This window comes from Chlorocebus sabaeus, chromosome 1 (assembly GCF_047675955.1).
Source record: "Chlorocebus sabaeus isolate Y175 chromosome 1, mChlSab1.0.hap1, whole genome shotgun sequence".
NCBI lineage: Eukaryota > Metazoa > Chordata > Mammalia > Primates > Cercopithecidae > Chlorocebus > Chlorocebus sabaeus.
In genome coordinates, this window is record NC_132904.1 from 1,534,766 (window position 1) to 1,555,380 (window position 20,615).

A 20,615-nucleotide genomic window follows, 5' to 3' on the forward strand; every position below is an offset into this window, starting at 1 on the left:
AGGTCAATAAATCTGACAACTTAGATGTGATGGATACATTTTTTGAAAGACACGAATTATTAAAGTCACTAAAAAAAATAGATAAACCAAATAGCCTTGTATTTGTTAAGAAAATTAAACTTGTAGTTAAAAAACTTCCGACAAAGGAAATGACAGGTCAAATTGTTTCACTGGTAAATTTCAACCAGCAGTCAACAAATAGAGAATCCTGACTCCGTACAATCTTTTCCAGGAAACCAAAGACCACAGAACATTTCCTAACACATTCTAGGAGGGCTTATCCTGATACCAAAACCAAACAAAGATATGGCAAGAGAACTACAGGCCAATACCCCCCAGGAACACAGAGGCGAACATTCAGCAAACTGGGTACAGTAGTGTGTAAAATGATAATATATTATGACAATGTGGAGTTTATCCCAGGAATGCAAGATCGACTGAATATTTGAAAAATCGGTGCATTTCTCCACTTTCACAAGCTTAAAAAGAAAAGCCATATGATCATCTCAATAGATACAGAAAAAAATCTGATATCCATTATGCATTTATAATAAAAACTCAAGCCAAAGGAGAGCACAAGGGAACGTTCCCAATCTGATAAAGGGGCACCTCCAAAACAGATACAGCAGACACCATGCGTCCTAGCGGAAGATTGCCTGCTTTCCCCCAAGAGAAGGAACCAGCAGTAGTGCCCACTCTAAGTGTCTCTATTTGGTTGGTGCAGTGAGGCACGGAAAGGAAAAAAAAAAACCACACACACACATAGATTGCAGGGGAAGAAGTAACACAGGGCCATGGCCATCCCTGTAGAAAATCTAACAGAATCTTCTAGAAAGCTACTAGAACTAATAAGTGACTTAAGCAAAATGGTAGGCTGAAAGATCAGCATACAAAATCAGTAGTCAGTAATAAAGGGATAATTAACCCCGTTTTAAAAATGATAGACATGTCTCCAAAGAAGAGATACAAATGGCAAATAGCGCAGGAAAGGGTGTGGGATGTCACTACTCATCAGGGAAGCACAAAACAAACTCACAGTGAGGCATCGTTCCACATTGTCTCTGGAACAGCGTCAGTGAGGCCGATGATCCGTGTTAGTGAGGACGTGGATGAGTTCGAACACTCCTATGTTGTTGGCGGGAATACAACATGATTTAATCGCCTTGGAGAATAGTTTGGCAGTTCCTCAAAATGTTAAACATAAATTTATGCTATGATTTAGCAATTCTACTCCACCCAAGAAAAATGAAAACGTGTCCACCCAAAAACGTGTACACAAATGTCCACAATGGTATTGTTCCAACAGCCACATGGTAGGGGCAGCCCATGTGTCCCAGCACCAATAAATGGATTCACAAAATACAGACTAGCCACACAATGGGGTATTTCTCAGCTACAAAAAGAAATTAAGTTCTGGTCACCGTGACATGCATGAACCTTGAAACCTTGCCCTGAGAGAAAGAGGCCAGACACAGAAGGATGAACACAGCAGAACTCGATTTGTATTCAGCAGAGGCAAAGCCGCAGGGCAAGGAGAGATCAGTGGTGGCCAAGGCCGGCAGAGGAGCTCAGCGTGAGCAGTAGGGAGTGACTGCAATGGGTACGGCTTCTTTGGGGTGATAAAAATGTTCTAGAATTACATTGTGATGATGGTTAGAGCATGGTGATGGCTGGACAACTCTGTGAATATACTAAAAACCACCGAATTGCGTACTTTGAGAGGGTGAAGTGTGTGATATGTGGATTTTATCTCCATGAGGCCACTAAAAATCAATTGCAATTCTGTATTACAGCAGAAATTGAACTCAAATGTCATTTAAAATTACAGAGAAAACATGAATCCTTACGAATAAATCTCACAAAAGATGTACAAGATATGCTAAGGGCACAGCTGGGAGAAAGTCAAGGTGAATGAGATAAATGGAGGCCACACCACATTCAAGGGCCAAACTCTTGGTTGACGGGATACCACATCTTCCCACATAGGTTGATGAATTCAGTACAATTGCAATCAGAATCCCAGTACTTTCTTCTCTTAACAGAAATTACCACGTTGAGTATAAAAAATATAAGGAAATGCAGAGGACCTAGAATAACCAAAAGAATCTTGAAAAAGAGAAAAATGTTGGAAGACCAAAGACGTGTGATTTCAAGACTCGCCGTAAAACTACAGTCATGAGGACAGAAGGGGATTGCTGTCAAGAGAGAAAAACAGGTCAGCAGAACAAAATATACGGTGTGAGGAGGGGATTTTAAACCATGCAACCACTTTGAAAAACAGTTTAGTGGTTTCTTAAATGACCAATTCTACACCTAGGTATTTAGCAAGAGAAATGAAACCTTTTGGCCGTACAAAAACTTGTCCATGAATGCTCACAGCAGCCATGGGTGAAGTCTCCCAGGTTTGCTTCTGGATGGGATGAAGGCATTGAGCAAGTCCTCTCTCTTTCTCTCTGCCTGCCTCTCTAGATAAGCCTGGCTTTCCAGCTCACTGTCTTGTTGCAAGATCCTATTTTGAATATCAAAAAATGAATGTCAGCTCTCTTGTGATGATTGATTTTATGTGTCAATTTGGAAAGTGTTTTTAGATGAGATTAACTTTTTTTTTCTTTTGACATGGAGTCTGGCTGTATTGCCCAGGCTGGAGTGCAGTGGTGTGATCTCGGCTCCCTGCAGCCTCCACCTCTACCTCCTGGGTTCAAGTGATTCTTGTGCCTCAGCCTCCCAAGTAGCTGGTGTTACAGGCATGTGCCACCACGCCTGGCTAATTTTTTGTATTTTTAGTAGAGATGGGGTTTCCCCATGTTGGCCAGGCTGATCTCAAACTCCTGACCTCAGGTGCCGCCTGCCTCGGCCTCCCAAAGTGTTGGGATTATAGGTGTGAGCCACCGTGCCCAGCCCTGAGGTTAACTTTTAAATGGATGAACTTAGGGTGAAGCATGTTGCCTTCTGTAATGTAGGTGGCTTCCTCCGAGCAGTTAAAGTCTTGAATACAACAGAAAGCTAGCCTTCCCAAGCAAGAGAGACTCTCCAGCAGATGGCCTTGGGGCTTCATCTGCTCCACGGGCTCCCCTGGGTCTGCAGCTGGCCAACCCACACTGCCCACACTACCCACACTGCCCACACTACCCACACTGCAGATGCTGGACTCACTGCCTCCATTACCCCATGAGTCCCCACCTTGTAATAAATCTCCTTCTCACTCTATGCACCTCCTGGAGACCCTGACACAGCTACTGTGATCCCAGGGAAAGGGAACCTCAGAGAAAGGAACCCTGTGTCCACCGGACTTTCTCTCCAGGGATTTGCTGACACCTCCGCTGTGCATGGCTGGGTTGAGAAACCAGGCAGAAAACAGCTGCTCCGAGGCCAGAATTACAGGTAGAGAGTTCAGCATCCTCCCTGTGGAGGGGAAACGTGGAACATGAGGCCTTCCAACAAGAGGCCCTGGCGTCAGCACAGACCACGAGAGGGCTGGGCTCGGGATCAGCGCAACCGAAGGCCCCTGCCTGCGTGGAGGCGCGTGATCCAATGTTCTTTCCTTGCTGGCAGCAGAAAATGTTACTGGCTCCAAAGGGAGATGACAACATCCTGCCTCTCTGCTGATGTACGTGCACAGCATCCAATGCACCCAGGACCTCTCAGGACGCCAGACCCTGGCTCTGTGCTTCAGTCGCGTGACTTGGGCAAGCTTCTCATTTCTCGCGCCTCAGTCTCCTCTCACCTCACAGGGTTGTCATGAGGCGTGCTGGGCACACGCAGCTCATAGAGAAGGGAGCACCCTCACTTCCCTCCTTGCACCCTCACTTCCCTGCTCCCCTCTCCAGCAGGCGGGCTGATTGTGGAGACGTCTCCTGGGCGGCATGTGTCAGCCGGGATTTCATGCCGACATTGAGAATTAGCGTCCGTTCTTGCGGGCATCAAGTCACTGCAGGACAAAGCGCCGTGGGCAGAGGAGGCTGTCGCCTGTTCCCCAGGGCTCCACATCTGTGGCTGCCGGTCCCCCACAACCCTGAGAGTTAATAATCCGTGCCTGACCTAGGGCAATGGAGCGAGGTCTTATCAGGAAAAGCAGGCAGGTCCTCTGCCTTCCTAAAAATTACTGTTTTATCATCAAACTATGAACATGATAATTTTTACATCTCAACGCTGGAGATCCCAGGAAAACATTCTCTCAGGGGCAACATGGAAATGGCTGCGCTTTGCACAGGGGTGATCCAGCCCACACTGTCAATCTGGTGAACTCCCTCACTCTACAAAGCCCACCTCAGATCCCCCCTGCTCTCTGCACAGAAAGCCACAAATAAATTGCTTCCTGCAATAAAGAGCCTGACTCTGTTTTTATGATGTTTGATGGCTCACTGCTTTGACGCCTCACCCATCCCTCTTCCCATATGCTCCACAGCAGGGCAGGTGCCTTCGGCGCCAGTGAAAGGCTCAAGCCCTGCAGCCTCCTGCCCATGTGAGGCCATCACCCCATCCCCGAGGCATAATAACAGCCCCACACCAGCTCCCTTCCTGAAGCCACCTGCACCCCGTGGATGCCGAGCTAGGTAAGCACCAGACCCTTTCATCTCTTCCTGGTGTGTGGGGCATCATCAGGGTTGACGGAGAAACCACCTTTGGGTGGGGTCCCTCCTCTTTTCCCAGAGTGACCACAGCAACTCCACTATTTCTTCTTTTCTTTCTTATTTATTTATTTATTTTTTTTTTGAGATGGAGTCTCGCTCTGTTGCCCAGGCTGGAGTTCAGTGGTGCCATCTCTGCTCACTGCAGCCTCTGCCTCCCGGGCTCAAGTGATCCTCCCACGTCAGCCTCCCAAGTAGCTGGAACTACAGGCACCCACCACCACGCCCAGCTAATTTTTGTGTTTTCAGTAGAGATGGGGTTTCATCATGTTAACCAGGTTGGTCTCGAACTCCTGACCTCAAGTGATCTGCCTGCCTCAACCACGCAAAGTGCCGGGATTACAGGCGTGAGCCACCATGCCCAGCCAGCACTCCCTTATTTCTGATCCAACTGCATTGTCGTACAAAAATCACACCTTGGTCATGTTTACAGACTCATCTGTACACATAGATACATGTCTCTGATTCCATGCACTGCAATAGTCATTGCATTCAAAAAGAGGCAAATGCACGTCTCCCAGCTCCTTGGAAGACGAAGCTTCTGAGGGCTCCATGGTTTCCATCTGAAAGGCCGATGGCTGCTTTGCAGAGACCCAGCCCTGAGACTCATACCTTTCTATTCTGAAGAGAGAACATTTCTGCACAAGAACCTGGGTCAGGGTTCATGTGTCTGTCCCTTGCGTTCTGCAAAGGACTGGATCATAAATGCTGCAGCTCTGGGGGCCACCCAGGTCCTGTGGAAGGAACTTGTCCCTGCTGTCGTGGGGGGATGCAGCTGCATATGGCCTGTGGACGTGCTCCAGGAAGGCGCCTGCGGGGGTGGCTGTGAACTCCTGCTGTCCCCAGCACATTCCCTGTTGACACATCCTGGCTGGGAGATGTCTCCACAATCAGCCTGCATGCTCCAAAGTGAGGGGGAGAGGGGAAGGAGGGAGGTGAGGGGGCGAGGAGGAAGCCATTACTTTTCTATGAGCTGCGTGTGCCCAGCAGGCCTTGTGACAGCCCTGTGAGGTCGTGCACATGAGAAGAGACTGAGGCGGAAGAAATGAGAAATAAAAACTGAACGTGAGTTCAATTCATCTGGCGTTTCCTTCAGTACGAAATGTGAATTTCATATCAGTATTTTGCACAACCAAGTACAATTTGTCCTATGACTTTTCTTCAGCCACTGAACAGTGTAAACTGATTCACAGCCTCTGGGTTGCACCACCACAGGGGCCAACAGGTCTGGGTCCCCCGAGCCACCTGCAGAGAGGGGGTGCAGCTAGGCCGGCCCAGCATGTTCCCTGCAATCAAGTCTCTAGAGGGGGTGACAGACACGGAGCCTGAAAAGCGGTTCCATAGTGTCCTCGGCTTCTCAGCACTGAGGGATGAGCCCACACACCCATCACGAAACAGCCAGTGACCCGACCCACACTGTCCAGAGGATGAGGCCACAGAGGATTCCCACGGGGGAGACACTGACCTGGACAAGGGAGGGCAAGGGACAGAAGCTCCCAAGATCCAAGGTAGGGCCCTGCAGGCAAAATGGCCAAGAGCCCCCTTGCACCCCAAATGGGCCCTGAGGTCCAGGACTGTAGGAGCCGAGTGGGGAGCCCAGCCAGCTGGAGGGACAGACACCAGCACTCGCTGCCTATGTCACCGCCCTCAGTGCTGCCCACAAGAGGGTGGCCCACTGGGTCCCACCACCCCAAATCCCAATGCCAGAGCCAGGCCCAGCTCTGCCGCCCCCCGCCACCCCGTGCGGCACCCAGGCCACGCTGGTGCAAGGCCATGGCTAATCCGTTCTCAGAGGAAGCTGAGGAGGCAGCCCTGCCCTCGGTGTTTCCCAAGCCCCCTTATCCCAGCAGATTCCTCTCGGGGAAGATAAGCTCCCAGCTTAGCCAGGGCGGGTGGGAAGTCAGAGCTGCTTCCTTAATTGGCATTTTCCAGTTGAGAGCACATTCTCTACCTTTTTCACTTGAATCAGCTAATTGCCAAATGTTTTCATTTTTGAGAAGAAGTGAAATTGCAGAGATGTGGGATTTAGGGAAGGAATGCAAGGATCAATTCTGCCTAATTGCGAAATGTCTCAGCGGTCACCGTGACGGGTCCCAGAGTCGGCCGTGTGGACCCCGGGGCCTCCCGGGCGGTGGGGCCCCGGGGCTGTGATGCAGATGATTACCTGATGTCGTGGCCTGAATCTGGTTTACATTGGAAATCAGACTGTTTACAGCCAGCACATCTGCCTCTTCCTCTGGCTCTCCTTCATTTTGCTGTAATGTTCTGCAGGTCTCGCTGGGGTCTCTGTGGGAATATCTGTGACACGGAGTGAGCTAGGCCAGCCAAGGGCGGCCCCATCTGGGGACGGCAGCTCACGGCCTGGCCCCGGGTGGGCAGCCTGGGCCTGGGTTAGCGGTGGAGATGGGGAGGGTGTGGGGCCCCTGGGCGAGTGGTGGGGTACACAGGCCGTCAGCCCTGCTGCAGGGTTCCCGTGGAGGACAGGGAGCCTTCTCCATCCCTGAAAACCATCGCGGGGACAGTGGAGTCATCAGGATGCTGGGACCCTGTAGTGTGTTCTGGAAGCAGAGGCTGGATGTGGGCACGGGAACCTGTGATGGTCCCCAGACACCGAGAGGCCCACAGGGCCCCAAGTGCTCAGAGCCCGGCTACAGATTGGGGACCCAGTCGTGTGTCAGGGAAGGAGAGGAGCAGGGGCCACAGACAGGGGTCCAGGAGGGCAGGGGGCCCAGGAGGGCAGGGGGTCCAGGAGGGCAGAGTCACAGCAGGATGGGTGCTCCCGCTACAGGGGACTTCACCCCAGTAGCCCCTGCACTGCCCCCTGACAGCCTCCACCTTTGACCCCCCAGACCAATGGGCTGCTGTGGTGGCTCTCAAGGCTGCGGCTGCTGGGGTCTGAGACCCTGCTGTTCTTTGTGGAGACACTGATGTCCTTCCCAGATCTCCTGGGCCCGCCCTCAGCCTCCAGGCTGACCAGGCTACCTGGGCCTCCTAGGACGAAGCCCCGGGTTTCCTCCTCCGGGATACTGGATGGGAATCTGCAGGTGCCAACATCCACCTGCCAGCCTTCCCCTCTGCCCTGTCCCCTTGCTGCCACGGCCTCCTTTGTCTTCCCTGGAGATGCAGAGGGCAGCTCCGTCCTCAGTTGCCTTCTGAGTCCATGGGAGCTTCTGACCTCTTCCCATCAGGGGCCCTGGGGGCTGCGTCCTGCCTGGTCCAGGCCTTCTTACCCTCACCTCCCTCTGGGCTCAGGGAGCTGGGGCCACACAGCCCAGAGAGCCTGGTCTGCCCAGGACAGGCCACCCTCCTCCTGCTCCCAGGAGTGCCTACAGCCCTGTCAGTTTCCAAGGGTGTCTCCTTCAGGCAGCCTCATCAGGCTGAGCCGCCCCCAGTGCCCTCTCTCCTCCGGCAGCCACGATCTGCCCTTCCTCCCCACCTGCTCGGTCCTGCAAAGCCTCCCGCCAAGCCTGACACCTGGAGTTTCTGTCTCCCACACTCCAGGGGCCTCCTCCACATGTCGGTGACCTCTGACCTCTGTTTCAGACCCAGAGCCCCTGGGTGCGCCAGCATTGGGTCCCGATGGCACCAGAGTGTTCCAGGCCTGGGACACCGCACTCACTGCAGATCTGGCCTGAGACTCAGCGTCCGGGCAACCCCATGAGATCTAGTTTCTGAATGGCGTCGTCACCTGACTGGGCATACAGGCCACAGGCCCGGTGGTCCTTTGGGCACTGATCCCTCTCCCATCCCCAAATCCCACCTGAGAGCAGCCCATCAGGCAGGCCCCATGTATCGGATGCCTCTAAGTATCAGCCTTGATGTTCCTCTAATTCCAGCCCTGGCGTCTTCTCCCTGGGACACCCCACTGCTCCCTCTAGCTCTGCCCTGCATGGTGACTCCAGGCATGCACGTTCAGCCTCTTCCCTCCGGGACCAGACTCCTCAGCAGCTCCCACTGCTCCCAACATGCCATCCAACTCCTCAGGCCAGCAGCAAAGACAGGCACAGAATGGCTCCCGAGCCTATCGCTCCCGTCGGAGAAGGAGCCCTCCACCCTCCACACTCCATCCCCTGTCCCCTCGCTGGCCCCTCCGAGGAACCCCGGCCAGAGACACCAATGGCCACCACTGACTTTCACCCCATCCCGAGTCACAGGACCAAGGAGGCTGCCCCGACAAGGGTCACTTCCAGACAACCCCGTCAGCCACCGCCTCATGTCTGCCGTGGGCAGCACTGGAGGACTGGGGGTCTCTGTCAGTCAGCCTGACGGGCTGGTCCGTCCTTCCTTCCTTCCTTCCTTCCTTCCTTCCTTCCTTCCTTCCTTCATTCCTTCCTTCCTTCCTTCGTTCCTTCTTTCCTTCCTTCCTTCCTTCCTTCCGTCCTTCCTTCCTTCCTTCCTTCCTTCCTTCCTTCCTTCCTTCCTTCCTTCCTTCTTCCTTCCCTCTGTTTCTGCTCCCTCCCTCCCCTCCTCTGTTCCTTCCTTCCTTCCTTGCTTGCTTCTCTCCTCCCTCCCTCCTCTCTCCCTCCCTTCCTCCTCCCTCCTCACCTCCTTCCTCCCTTCCCCTTCCCTTCCTTCCTTCCTCTCTGTAGTCAAATGTGGGTACATGAGGTTTCCCATCGTCGCCATGGGAAGTGCACATTCCGTGGCAGTGAGAACATGCCCACGGCTGTGCCGCTGTCACCACCACGCAGCTCCAGCAGGTTTTCATCGGGCGAAACTGGAGCTCCGTCCTGACTAATCACTCACTCCCATCGGCCCCTCTCCCGGGCCCTGCTGACCACCATTCGGTCGTTCTTCTCTTGCCTCTGACTCCGCTGGGGGCCTTCCCTCTGTGGGGTCACCGCGTTGGTCCTATTGTGACCGGCTGGCTTCACTGGGCATGAGGTTGTGAAGGTTGGTGTGTTGCTGCTTGTGTTAGAGCACACTCCTTTTCCAGGCCCGGTAAGACCCCGATGTGTGTGTCTGCCCCGTTTCACATCCCCTCACCTGCCGGCTGTTTCCACCTTTGGGCTATTGCGACTACACGGCTATGAGCATGGGGGTCTGAGTTCATTCTGTGCGGCCATAAAACAACCTCTGAGATGGGGTAGTTCATGAAGCTCACGGTTCTGTCAGCTGAGAAGTTCAATGGCATGGCCCTTCTGCTTCTGCTGGAGGAGGTCAAAGGGGAAGCAGACACGGAAAGAGAGATAAAGCTCAGGGATGTGTTGGCTTCAGAACAAGCCCCACTCATGGGAACAAACCCATTCCCATGGGAACTCACCCCGTATCACAAGAGGAGAATCACTCCCAGCACCAGGCACTCCCCGCACCAGGCGCTCCCCAGGGAGTCACTCCCACGACCCGCACGTCTCCCTCCCTCAGGCCCCATCTCCCTGCGCTGCCACACTGGGGGTCCAGTTTCAACACGAGTTTTGCTGGGAACAGAGGCACTAACTACATCCGGGCCGTGGCAAGGGCTGTGCAAGTGTTTGAGTCTCTGCTTTGATTTCTTTTGGGGACAGACCTAGGCATGGAATGGCGGCTTCACAGGGCAATTTCATGTTTACCTGTTTCTGAAGGCACACACTGAGCTGGCCAGAGCAGGCTTGTGTTTTCCTCTGTGCTCCTTCCTGCCTTCCAGGATGCAGATGAGATGGCAGGTGCCCCAGCAGCCCTCGTCAACCACAAGGCATGGGTTCCTCACCTTAGGTTCAGGGAGCACAGAGACTGAGGGCCGTGGACTCCTGGTGAGACGGTGGCGCCTCCATTGCAGGCCCGCACTCTGTATCCAGCCCTTCCAGAAAGGTGACAGAAATGAAAAGCCTGCCTTATGGAAGACAGGAAGACAGGGTTATTCAGAATTGTTGGTTTTGTATGGTCTCCTTAGAAACATTAGTAGACTTTTAAAAATGAAAATAACCCATGCTCACGGTGAAAAGTTGAGCCACGGCCTCCAGGGCAGCAGAGCCGAGAGCCACCACGCTTCGGGTTTGTTTCTCATTCCCCTATTTTCCCACATAGGCACCGACACTTTCCCTGACAGCATCATCGTCATGCAGCTAGGGCGGCTGACCCGCGTCCTCCTCACCACGTGCAACGCTTTGAGTCGAGGGTTCTCACGGCCTCGAGTCACGTGGAGGCTGTGCCTTGTGTTTCCTGTGAGAAATCTTCAACCAGCGCCACTCTCAGCCTCCACTCTCCAGCGCTTCTGTGGCTAGACCTGCATTCGGGGCCGCGACTGCAAACACAGGAATAATTTACGGCTCTTGGGGTACTTTGCTGGGCTGCTTCCAGAAAAGTCGACGCCTCCCTGCAAACCAGCACTGCCCAGCATTCTTGTCCCGCCAGGCTGACAGCGAGGCTGCTGTGGCGTTGCCACTTTGCTGGGAAAGGGCCCCTTATCTTTTGTTTCCCTTGCATTTCTTTCAATTCTACCATTGACCATTTTTCACACATGCGGTCATCATTGTATTTTGCCCCTGTTTTGTGAGGTTTGGTGTATTCTTAATTTTAAAGTTTCCTGGGTTTTGAGGAGAGCATATTCTGTCATTGTCTTTCACAGGTGTTTTCCCCCCGCTTGGATTTGTTTGGCCATTAGCTTGTTTTCTGCTATTTTACAATAGTTTGTTTTTCTTCCTTACAAAAGGAGTCTGCTGAGGGTCCCCCAGGCTCACCATGCTTCGGGGTGTGAGGCAGCAGGGGCAGGCAGGTGTCCTTCCTTCTTTGAAGTGTGGGTTGGGGCAGGACAGCAGACCCTGGGGTCACTGCTGAGGAGGGAAAGGATGGGATTAGGGCTGTTCTCTTCCTGGCCTCAGGAGCTCCCCCAACTCCTTCTTGTGGCTGGAGAAGAAACCTCCTGATTGTCACGGAGAGTGAGTTTGCCCGTGGAGCCTTTCCCGTCCGGCTCACATAGAACAGGCTGTGAGGTCCCTGCACTGAGCAGCACGTGCCGGGCCAGGTCCCCACGACTTTTGGGAAAACCCAGGCCTGTGTTATAGGAAGCAAAGGTCTTTAGATGAAGGTTTTAAGAATGAAAAGTAACCTGCACAATGGTGAGGTCAGTTGGAGCCTGGATTCCGTGGGGTAAGACAGCCACAGCCAGGCAGGAATCCTGCTCCTTCCTTTTTCCCTGTCCCCACCTGCCGGCCATGCCCTAGAGCAGGGGCACACTCGGACCCCAACCCAGCGCCCATCCCCCTGCCTGCAGGCCTGTGAGGTCCCACAACCCCTTGGCATGCAGGGACGGCCCAGGGCCAGGTGTGGGCGAGGCTCAGGATTTCCTGGCACAGATGACTTCATGTTATGGCCTGGCAGCCTTGGGTGGTATCAGCAGATGCAGGAAACCACGGGCCCAGCACCCTGCCTGTCCCGGCTGTGGGTGCCAATGCTGAGTGAGTTCTGTGGCTGGTCACACAGGCGGCCCGGTGGGTGCAGGCCATCTCGGGGGACGACCTTGCCCTGCCTGGTCCCCGGGGAGGGGAGGATCTCTGTACTGGCCACACTGTTTGCTGCGTGCTTTTGTTTGCCAAGGGCTGCAATGTTTGTCGTCTGCCGCCGTGTTTGCTGCCGGGTGAAGAATCGCTGGCCCTGTGTTGTGACCTGGGCCCACCATGACAAGGTCCCCACCCCTGCTGTGGGACTCAGGGGCAAAGTACCCTGCTGTTCACGCTGCAAGTGACAAGGGCCCTGGTCTCTGAACCAGGAGCCTCTGAGCCCTGCCCCACAGGGGGTGAGCCCTGACTGGGAGCAACGTTCTATGGGGGGAGACAGCAGCTTCCTCACTTGCACGTACAGCCAGATGCCATGGGCTGTGGGGAGTGGGACGGGCTGTGGGGAGTGGGACGGGCTGTGGGGAGTGGGACGGGCTACGGGGAGTGGGACAGGGCTGTGCGGTGTGGGACGGGCTGTGGGGAGTGGGACAGGACTGTGGGGAGTGGGACAGGGCTGTGGGGTGTGGGACAGGGCTGTGGGGAGTGGGACGGGCTGTGGGGAGTGGGACAGGGCTGTGGGGAGTGGGTCAGGGCTGTGGGGTGTGGGACAGGGCTGTGGGGAGTGGGTCAGGGCTGTGGGGAGTGGGTCAGGGCTGTGGGGAGTGGGACAGGGCTGTGGGGAGTGGGACAGGGCTGTGAGGGAGCGGGTGGTCCTGTAGGGCATCCGGGAGTCTGTGCTCAGGCTGTGGGAGGTAGGGCTGGCAGGGGATCCTGGAGAAACACCTTTGGGGGCTCAGGTTTGGTGGGGCCCCCACTTCCACAGTGGCTCTGAGTGGGGCCTGGGCGGGTTTTCCTGGCAGCGGCTGAGGGTGGGTGGGCCTGGTGGGCTGCTCAGACGTCAGCCAGCTCCATGTTGCCCACCTCGGCCTCCCCAGCCCAACCTCCCCCAGGCTTCTCAGGGCCCAGCTGTGCCCTGTCCCTGGCGCCCTTCCCTCCCCGGACACTGCTCACCCTGGCAAGGGCTCTGCCCTGGACACTCCCTGCTAGACCCTCAGATCTGATCCCAGCCCTTCCCATGTGACTCCCTGGGTGCTCCCAGATGACTGGGATGTGGGGAAGGATCAAAGAGCACTTTGGTTGTCTCTGTAACTCTTCTAGTGATTAGATAAGGGCTGGATTTAAGGATTACTTCTGCAACGCAAATAGATGAAAGGAACAAGCTAAATAACAAACTCTTCCCATTCCCAGAAAAAAGTCAGCTCTGGCACCGTTCCACATGCCCTGTCCAGCACATCCCCCGAGCACAGGCACAGGCCCCTGCACCAGGCGTGGACCCCTCCTCATGCTTTGCAGCCCCTCACAGACGGCTCTGTGCCCCTGGGGCAGGACCGCTCCCTCTTCTTATTCTTCTCTGTGTCACCTTCCCAGACTCTGCACACAGTCGGCGCTACATAAATGGTGGCTGCAAACAGGAGACGAGCAGCAGAGCAATGCCCCAGGGAACAAGAGGGATGCTGTTGCCAAGGCCAGGGCCAGGGTGTCTGTCCTGAGGCCTGAGCCCCACACGACCCAGGGCCCCTGAACCCCATGGCCCATCTCACTGCTGGGGTCGAACCCCCAGAGCCCCTGCAGCCACTGCCTCAGGAGGTCAGGTTGGGGTGCAGAGTGGGAGGGATGGGCGTTTCCAGGGAACCCCTGTGTAGGTGGGATCTGGAGGGCTTGATACCCTCGAGCTACCAGCCAGCTCCATGCCTAGGGCAGGCCTTACAGAGTTCCGGATCTGCCAGCTCCCAGGGGCAGCCTCAATGTCCAGAGTGGATGGGGGTTTCTGTGGGTTCACTTCTGCCCCCTGCTGGGATGCTTAGAAGAAGAGCTCAGGGACAGTGTGGCCAGACCCTGACCCCGACAGAAGACGCTGTCTGAAAGACTGGGGGAGCAGCAGAGACCTTTACAGAGGGACAGAGGCCCAGGAAGCAGCGGCCGAAGCTGTGAGCCTACGGCGAGAGCCACGGTCACAGAAGCCCCACTTGGTGCCAGGCATTTTGCCTTCACAGTGGCAGAGTCTCCCAGTGGCCCAGGAGAAAATGAAATACTCATTCCATGCTGCCAGCAAGAAAAGAGAGGCTGAGGCCCAGAGAGGCTCAGGCCACCTCCCCAGGTTCACTTCATTTGGAACATCCCCTTCCCATCCCACGATGCTGCTACAGTCTTCTAAGGGGACTTCCTCACAGGTCATCAAATGCATTGAAAACTGATTCTGTTCCTCGACCCTAAGCTGCTGGAGGAGGGGGCGTGGAAGCAGAGTCAGGGTGCACCTGTGTGTTCAGGTGAAGGCGTTGGTGTGTTCAGGTGAAGGCGGAGGGAAATTGCTCATGGAGCTAAGCTGAAGCACCTGCTGGGCCCCAGGCAGGCAAGGCCCTGTGGGCAGGTGGGAAGCCAAAGGCCGCCTCTCACCCTGGGGAGGGGCAGGGGCTGGAGTGACAGTGCAGGGTGAGATTTTGGCCAGGCACAACTCCATCCATCCCTGCATCCCCAGGAAGCCACAGACACCCAGGTCCTGAGAGCCTAGCTCTCAAATGTCCCTCCTCCCTTGGGTGCCCCTGTCCATGCCAGCCCTAAGCATGCAGCCTTCAACTTTCCCATGCACTCCCTTCCACTCTCCAGGGCTGAGGAGCAGGAAGGAGATGGCTCAGAGGTGTGAGCCCCTGTCCTGTTCTCAGAGGGCCACAGCTACTCACTACCTGCTACCAAGAGAGGGAAGGGTGGGAGTCGTTCTAAACCAGCATCAGTGCATGCCATGAAATGGAAGCCGTGCTTTATCAACTAGAAATGAGGGCTTGGTTTCAGGCATCTTCCCTAGAGGCCCTGGCTGAGCCGAGGCTGGGGTCTGGTTGCGTTGCTCTGATGGTGTGCACGGGCGGGCTAGGCACCTGCCCAGAAAGAGAAGCCCACAGAACAAAACTTAAAGGATGTGTTGTTTAATTTTTAATTTTTAATTTAATTTTTGTTTTTTCAAAAGCATCAAAGTCATTGTGATTGGAAAGAATGCACACGTTGAGTCTGGGGTTCTGTCCCTGGGTGCCAAACCAGCCTGGGACATGGCCCCCGGAGAGCTGCAGACCCCAGGGCTGGGGCAGTGCTCTTGGGAGGATCCTGCCACCAGGTGGCGCTTCTCGGCCAGCCCAGGCCCAGGCTGCAGGGCCTGTTACTCCCATGGCAGTTCTACAGGTGAGAAAAGGAAGCTCCGAGTGCATATATAGTAACTTGGAGAAAGTCGCAAGGGACGAAGGACCCTTCCCGGGACACAGGAAGCTTCTGGGGGATGGGGACAGGGACTCAGGTGCAGAGAAAACCAGAGCTGCCACCGTGGGGACAGGGAAAGGGAGTCCACCCAGAGACAGCAGAGGCAGGAGCTGCCCTCCCTTCGCCCTCCGTGGCCCTGAGCGAGGGGCTGCCACCACCCAGAGCCTGGGGACCAGGGCCAGTGCCTGGGGATGGAGGCCATGGTCGAGACAGGCCAGGGAGGATGTGGCGGAGACAGAGGGAGGCCCAGGTCAGCTGACACAGGGCAAGCAGCAGGTGAGCCGACCCCAAGGCCTTGCCCCCTTCCCATGTTCACGCCCCCTCCCACGTTCCTGCTGGCCGCCTTCCTGCTCTGTGAGGTCAACACGCAGGGGAACGGGGCAGAAGGGAAGGTCTCCCCACGCCCAGGGCTCTGCTCACTTGGGCCAGGGGTTGGAGGGTGGTCATGGCACCAGGGCTGCTCTGAGCTACAGCCCCGAGGGGGGCCGGGCGATGCCTCCTCCGTGCCAGCCTGTGTCAGGGCCCCCGGGAACCCCCAAATCCCTGCCTCTGACCTCTGCAGAGCCCAGCAGGCGCCTCCACGCCCTAGGCCACAGGCTCGGAGCTCGCGGCCCCCAGGGGGCGCTCAAGGACTGCTCATCTGCGCGGCTCGGTCCGCCCGCTGCGCTCCTGCAGCCGCGCTCCCTGCTCCCCGCAGCCTTGGGCAGCACTGGCCCGGAGGAGGAGGCGCTGCGCTGCGGGGAGGAAGAGAGACTAAAGGGGGAGACCGAGAACCCAGGGTCAGGAAGCCAAGAGCTAAAACGACAACCGTGGGTCAGCGGCCCGCAACTTCATTTCATGACCTCTGGCCTCCAAAGCCGCTCTGCAAAGTGGTCAGTGCTCCTCATTTTATAGACGAAGATACTGAGGACCAGGGAGGCTGTGGACCGCCTGAGGTCACACGACTGCTGGGGCGGCGGGTGGGTCTGTCCGCAGGCGATTGTCCTCCAGGCACACGGCAGGGTAGAGCTTGGAAGTGGCCCAGGTGGGTGTCCCTGGGTGTGGATGGAGTGACCCTGGAGCCACGTGGAGCCACGTTCAGACCCAGAGCTGAAGCAGGACAGTGATCAGTAGAGCAAGGCCGTGCACACCCCCATTGCAGAATTGAAAATGCTCCTCAAAAGAAAACCACGTGTTTCACAAGAATGCACTGATTCCTGAGAACATCCGGACTCAGGGGATGGCAGTGGGGGTTGTAGATGCAGCAACCACACAAGTGAGAAGGACTCTGCTCAGTGTGAGGTTCCAATGGTCTTGAATTACTTTGCCACGCTTGGACAAGGGGCCTGCGTTGTGACGTTGCTTTGGGCCCTGAAAATTCGGGAGCCGGTCCTAAGCCCACGCCGCCATGGCTGCCAGGTATCCAGCATGTGCACAAAACACCTCCAGGCCAGTGCTCTGCCCTGCCCTGCCCTGGAGACCCACCTCCAAGACACGTCTCTCCTCCGGCAGCCATGCTCACTGCCCTTCCTCCCCACCTGCTCAGTCCTGCAAAGCTTCCCGCCAAGCCTGGCACCTGGGGATTCTGTCTTCCACACTCCAGGTGCCTCCTCTACATGTTGGTGACCTCTGACCGCTGCTTCAGACCCACAGCTCCTGGGTGCACCTAGCATTGTGTCCCGATGGCACCAGTGTTCCAGGCCTGGGGCACCACACTCACTGCAGACCTGGCCTGAGACTCAGCAGCCGGGCACCTCGTGAGATCTAGTTTCTGAATGGCATTGTCACCTGACTGGGCATACAAGCCACAGGCCCTGTGGTCTGTGGGTGGCCATCGTCCTGTGTGTGAAGTGGGGCACTGGGACCCTTCCACAGCTGTGACTTTCTCGGAGTTTCCATCCCTGTGTCCTCCTCTGTCAGCGAAGCCCAAAGGTGAGGGGCTCCTGAGCTGCCACACGGTGTTTCCTTTGTTTCTGTGACTCTGCTGGTCCATTGGAGTATGCCCTTGGTGCCTCATAGGGTGCTGACCGACAGCATCTCTAAGCCCCAAACCACTGAGCCTGGAGTCATCCAGTCCCAGGGAAATGACTCTGCAGGGTCACGATTCCTGGGTCTGCACTCAGGCCCCCACTTTCCAACCAAGACAGCAGGATCCCAGGTATCCTGAGATCTGTCCTGATCCTGAGTCCTGTCCTGATCCTGAGATGTGCCCTGATCCTGGGTCCTGCCTGATCCTGGGTCCTGCCTGATCCTGCCTGATCCTGGATCCTGCCCTGATCCTGAGTCCTGTCCTGATCCTGAGTCCTGTACTGATCCTGAGACCTGCCCTGATCCTGAGTCCTGCCCTGATCCTGAGACCTGCCCTGATCCTGAGTCCTGTCCTGATCCTGGATCCTACCCTGATCTGATCCTGAGACCTGCCCTGATGCTGAGTCCTGTTCTGATCCTGAGTCCTGTTCTGATCCTGAGTTCTATTTTGATCTTGGGTCCTGTCTTGATCCTGTGTCCTGCCCTGATCCTGAGTCCTGCCCTGATCCTGAGTCCTGTCCTGATCCTGGGTCCTGTCTTGATCCTGGGTCCTACCCTGATCTGATCCTGAGACCTGCCCTGATGCTGAGTCCTGTTCTGATCCTGAGTCCTATTCTGATCCTGAGTCCTGTTTTGATCCTGGGTCCTGTCTTGATCCTGCGTCCTGCCCTGTTTCTGAGTCCTGTCCTGAGCCTGCCCTGATCCTGAGTCCTATTCTGATCCTGAATCCTTTCCTCATCCTGGGTCTTATGAGATCCTGGGTTTCATCTTGTTCTGCCCATGGGTGATGGCCCAGGATGGGATCACCTGCTCTAGGGTGACTGCATGCATGGTCTCCCTGTGCCTTCCGTAAACTTTCCCTGGGACTTTTGGAGTCAAGGCAGCATCAGTCAGCATCAGCATCAGCACAGGTGTGGGTTGAATAGGATCCCCTCATTCCTGTCCACCTGGAAACTCTGAATGTGACCTTATTTGGACACTGGGTCTTTGCAGATGTAATCAAGTTAAGATGAGGTTATACTGGAGTAGGGTGGGCCCTGATCCAATGTCTGGTGTCCCCGTAAGAGAAAGGAGGGGAGGAGGTGAGACACAGACACTCAGTGGAGAAGCCCACTTGAGGATAGAGGCAGAGATGAAGGATGCAGCCACAAGTGAAGAATGTCTGGCCACCATCAGAAGCTGGAAGATGCAAAAAGAATCCTCCCCTGGAGCCTTCATAGAGTGCGTGTCCCATGGAGAACTTGATCTTGAACTTCCGTCTGCCTGAACTGCGAGGCATCAATGTCCATGTTAAGGCTCCAGTTGGGGGCCATTTGTTATGGCAGCCCCAGGAAATGAACACTGGTAGCAAGGATGAGCACAGCATCAAAGCCAAGTCCCTGTTCCCGTTGCCCTCACTGGCACAGAAGGACAGGGGTCTTGTCATTTTTCAGAGGACATGTGAGGAAAATCATGAACTAAAGAAAAAGTGCAAAACTATATACACCTGAGGTTGTTTTAAGGTATTTTAAGATAAAGCAAACAAACAGTTTCCCTAAGGAAACGGCACAAACAGGAACCAGGAAATGACTGTGTGTCCAGCATCACTCCTGACCCTGGGCAGGCATATGAAGGGCCCAGGCTCAGGAAGCTCCACACCTGCACACCTGCCTCTCACCTGCTCCTCTACCTGCTCCACCCTCAACCCACCAGAACCATGGGCTGCTGTGGCTGCTCTGGAGGCTGTGGCTCTGGCTGTGGGGGCTGTGGCTCCAGCTGTGGGGGCTGTGGCTCCAGCTGCTGTGTGCCTGTCTGCTGCTGCAAGCCCGTGTGCTGCTGTGTGCCAGCCTGTTCCTGCTCCAGCTGTGGCTCCTGTGGGGGTTCCAAGGGGGGCTGTGGCTCCTGTGGGAGCAGCAAGGGGAGTTGTAGTTCTTGTGGGGGCTCCAAAGGGGGCTGTGGATCTTGTGGCTGCTGCCAGTCCAGCTGCTGCAAGCCCTGCTGCTGCTTCTCAGGCTGTGGGTCATCCTGCTGCCAGTCCAGCTGCTGCAAGCCCTGCTGCTGCTCCTCAGGCTGTGGGTCATCCTGCTGCCAGTCCAGCTGCTGCAAGCCCTGTTGCTCTTCAGGCTGTGGGTCATCCTGCTTCCAGTCCACCTGCTGCAAACCCTGCTGTTCCCAGTCCAGCTGCTGTGTCCCCGTGTGCTGCCAGTGCAAGATCTGAGGGTGTGACTTTGGATCTCAGGTGAGTCCAGCATGTCCACACTACCCAAGAAGTGACCAGCGCTGCATTTCAGTCCTGTCTGTCCCACAGCTCTAGAAGTTGTGTCCCCTGAATTTTGTGGAAGGTGATGACTCCAGGTTCTTGGCCTGTGCTGACTCCCTTTCCAGTCATTCTTCATGAGAACTCTGTTCCTCTCTCCTGATGCCGAGCACCCTCCCAGTTCCCAGAGCCCTGCGATCTCCTCCGACAAGCCCCTTGCCAGGTCCTGCTGGGGCAGGGCCCTCCCTGTCCATGACCCCTCCTGTCCTCCTTCTCCAGGGCAGCGGCAGGTCGGGGAGGCGGTGGAGATCTGCCCCCAACCCCAAAAGGCTCCAAACCTTCCTCCCAGGAGGTGGCCACTCTTGTAGCTTCTCTCTCAGTTAAGGGTCACCAGGACCTGAGACACTTTAAATAAACACATTTCCCACCCACGAGGCTTGTTCTCACTGCAGCTTTCAAAAAAAAATAAATAAAACTTTTATTTTTGGGAGGCGGAGACGGGTGGATCACGAGGTCAGGAGATCGAGACCATCCTGGCTAACACGGTGAAACCCCGTCTCTACTAAATATTACAAAAAACTAGCCGGGCGAGGTGGCGGGTGCCTGTAGTCCCAGCTACTCGGGAGGCTGAGGCAGGAGAATGGCGTGAACCCGGGAGGCGGAGCTTGCAGTGAGCCAAGATCTGGCCACTGCACTCCAGCCTGGGCGACAGAGCAAGACTCCATCTCAAAAAAAAAAAAAACTTTTATTTTAGGTTCAGAGGAGCATGTGCAGGTCTGTTACGTAGGTAAACTCGTGTCCTGGGGGTGTGTCGTACAGATTATTTCATCACCCAGGCACTAAACCAAGTACCCATTAGTTATTTTTCCTGTTCCTCTCCCTCCTCCCACCATCCACCCTCCGATAGGCCCCTGTGTGTTGCTCCTCTCTGTGTGTCCATGTGTTGTCATCATTTTGCTCCCACTTGTAAGTATGTCCAGTATTTGGTTTTCTGTTCCTCAGTTAGTTTGCTAAGGATAATAGCCTCCA

The 20,615-nt window shown here is 55.5% G+C and overlaps 1 protein-coding gene across 1 annotated transcript; it reads right to left on the reverse strand.

Annotated features, from left to right (window-relative positions):
* Positions 1-11,936: 11,936 nt before the first annotated feature.
* Positions 11,937-19,997, reverse strand: LOC119624245 (uncharacterized). Its single transcript, XM_073022683.1, is given in 6 exon segments — positions 11,937-12,278; positions 12,393-12,437; positions 15,898-16,077; positions 18,465-18,618; positions 18,945-18,994; positions 18,997-19,997. Coding segments are annotated over 6 exon segments (1,500 nt in total). The 5' UTR covers positions 19,726-19,997.
* Between the last annotated feature and the right edge of the window lie 618 nt (positions 19,998-20,615).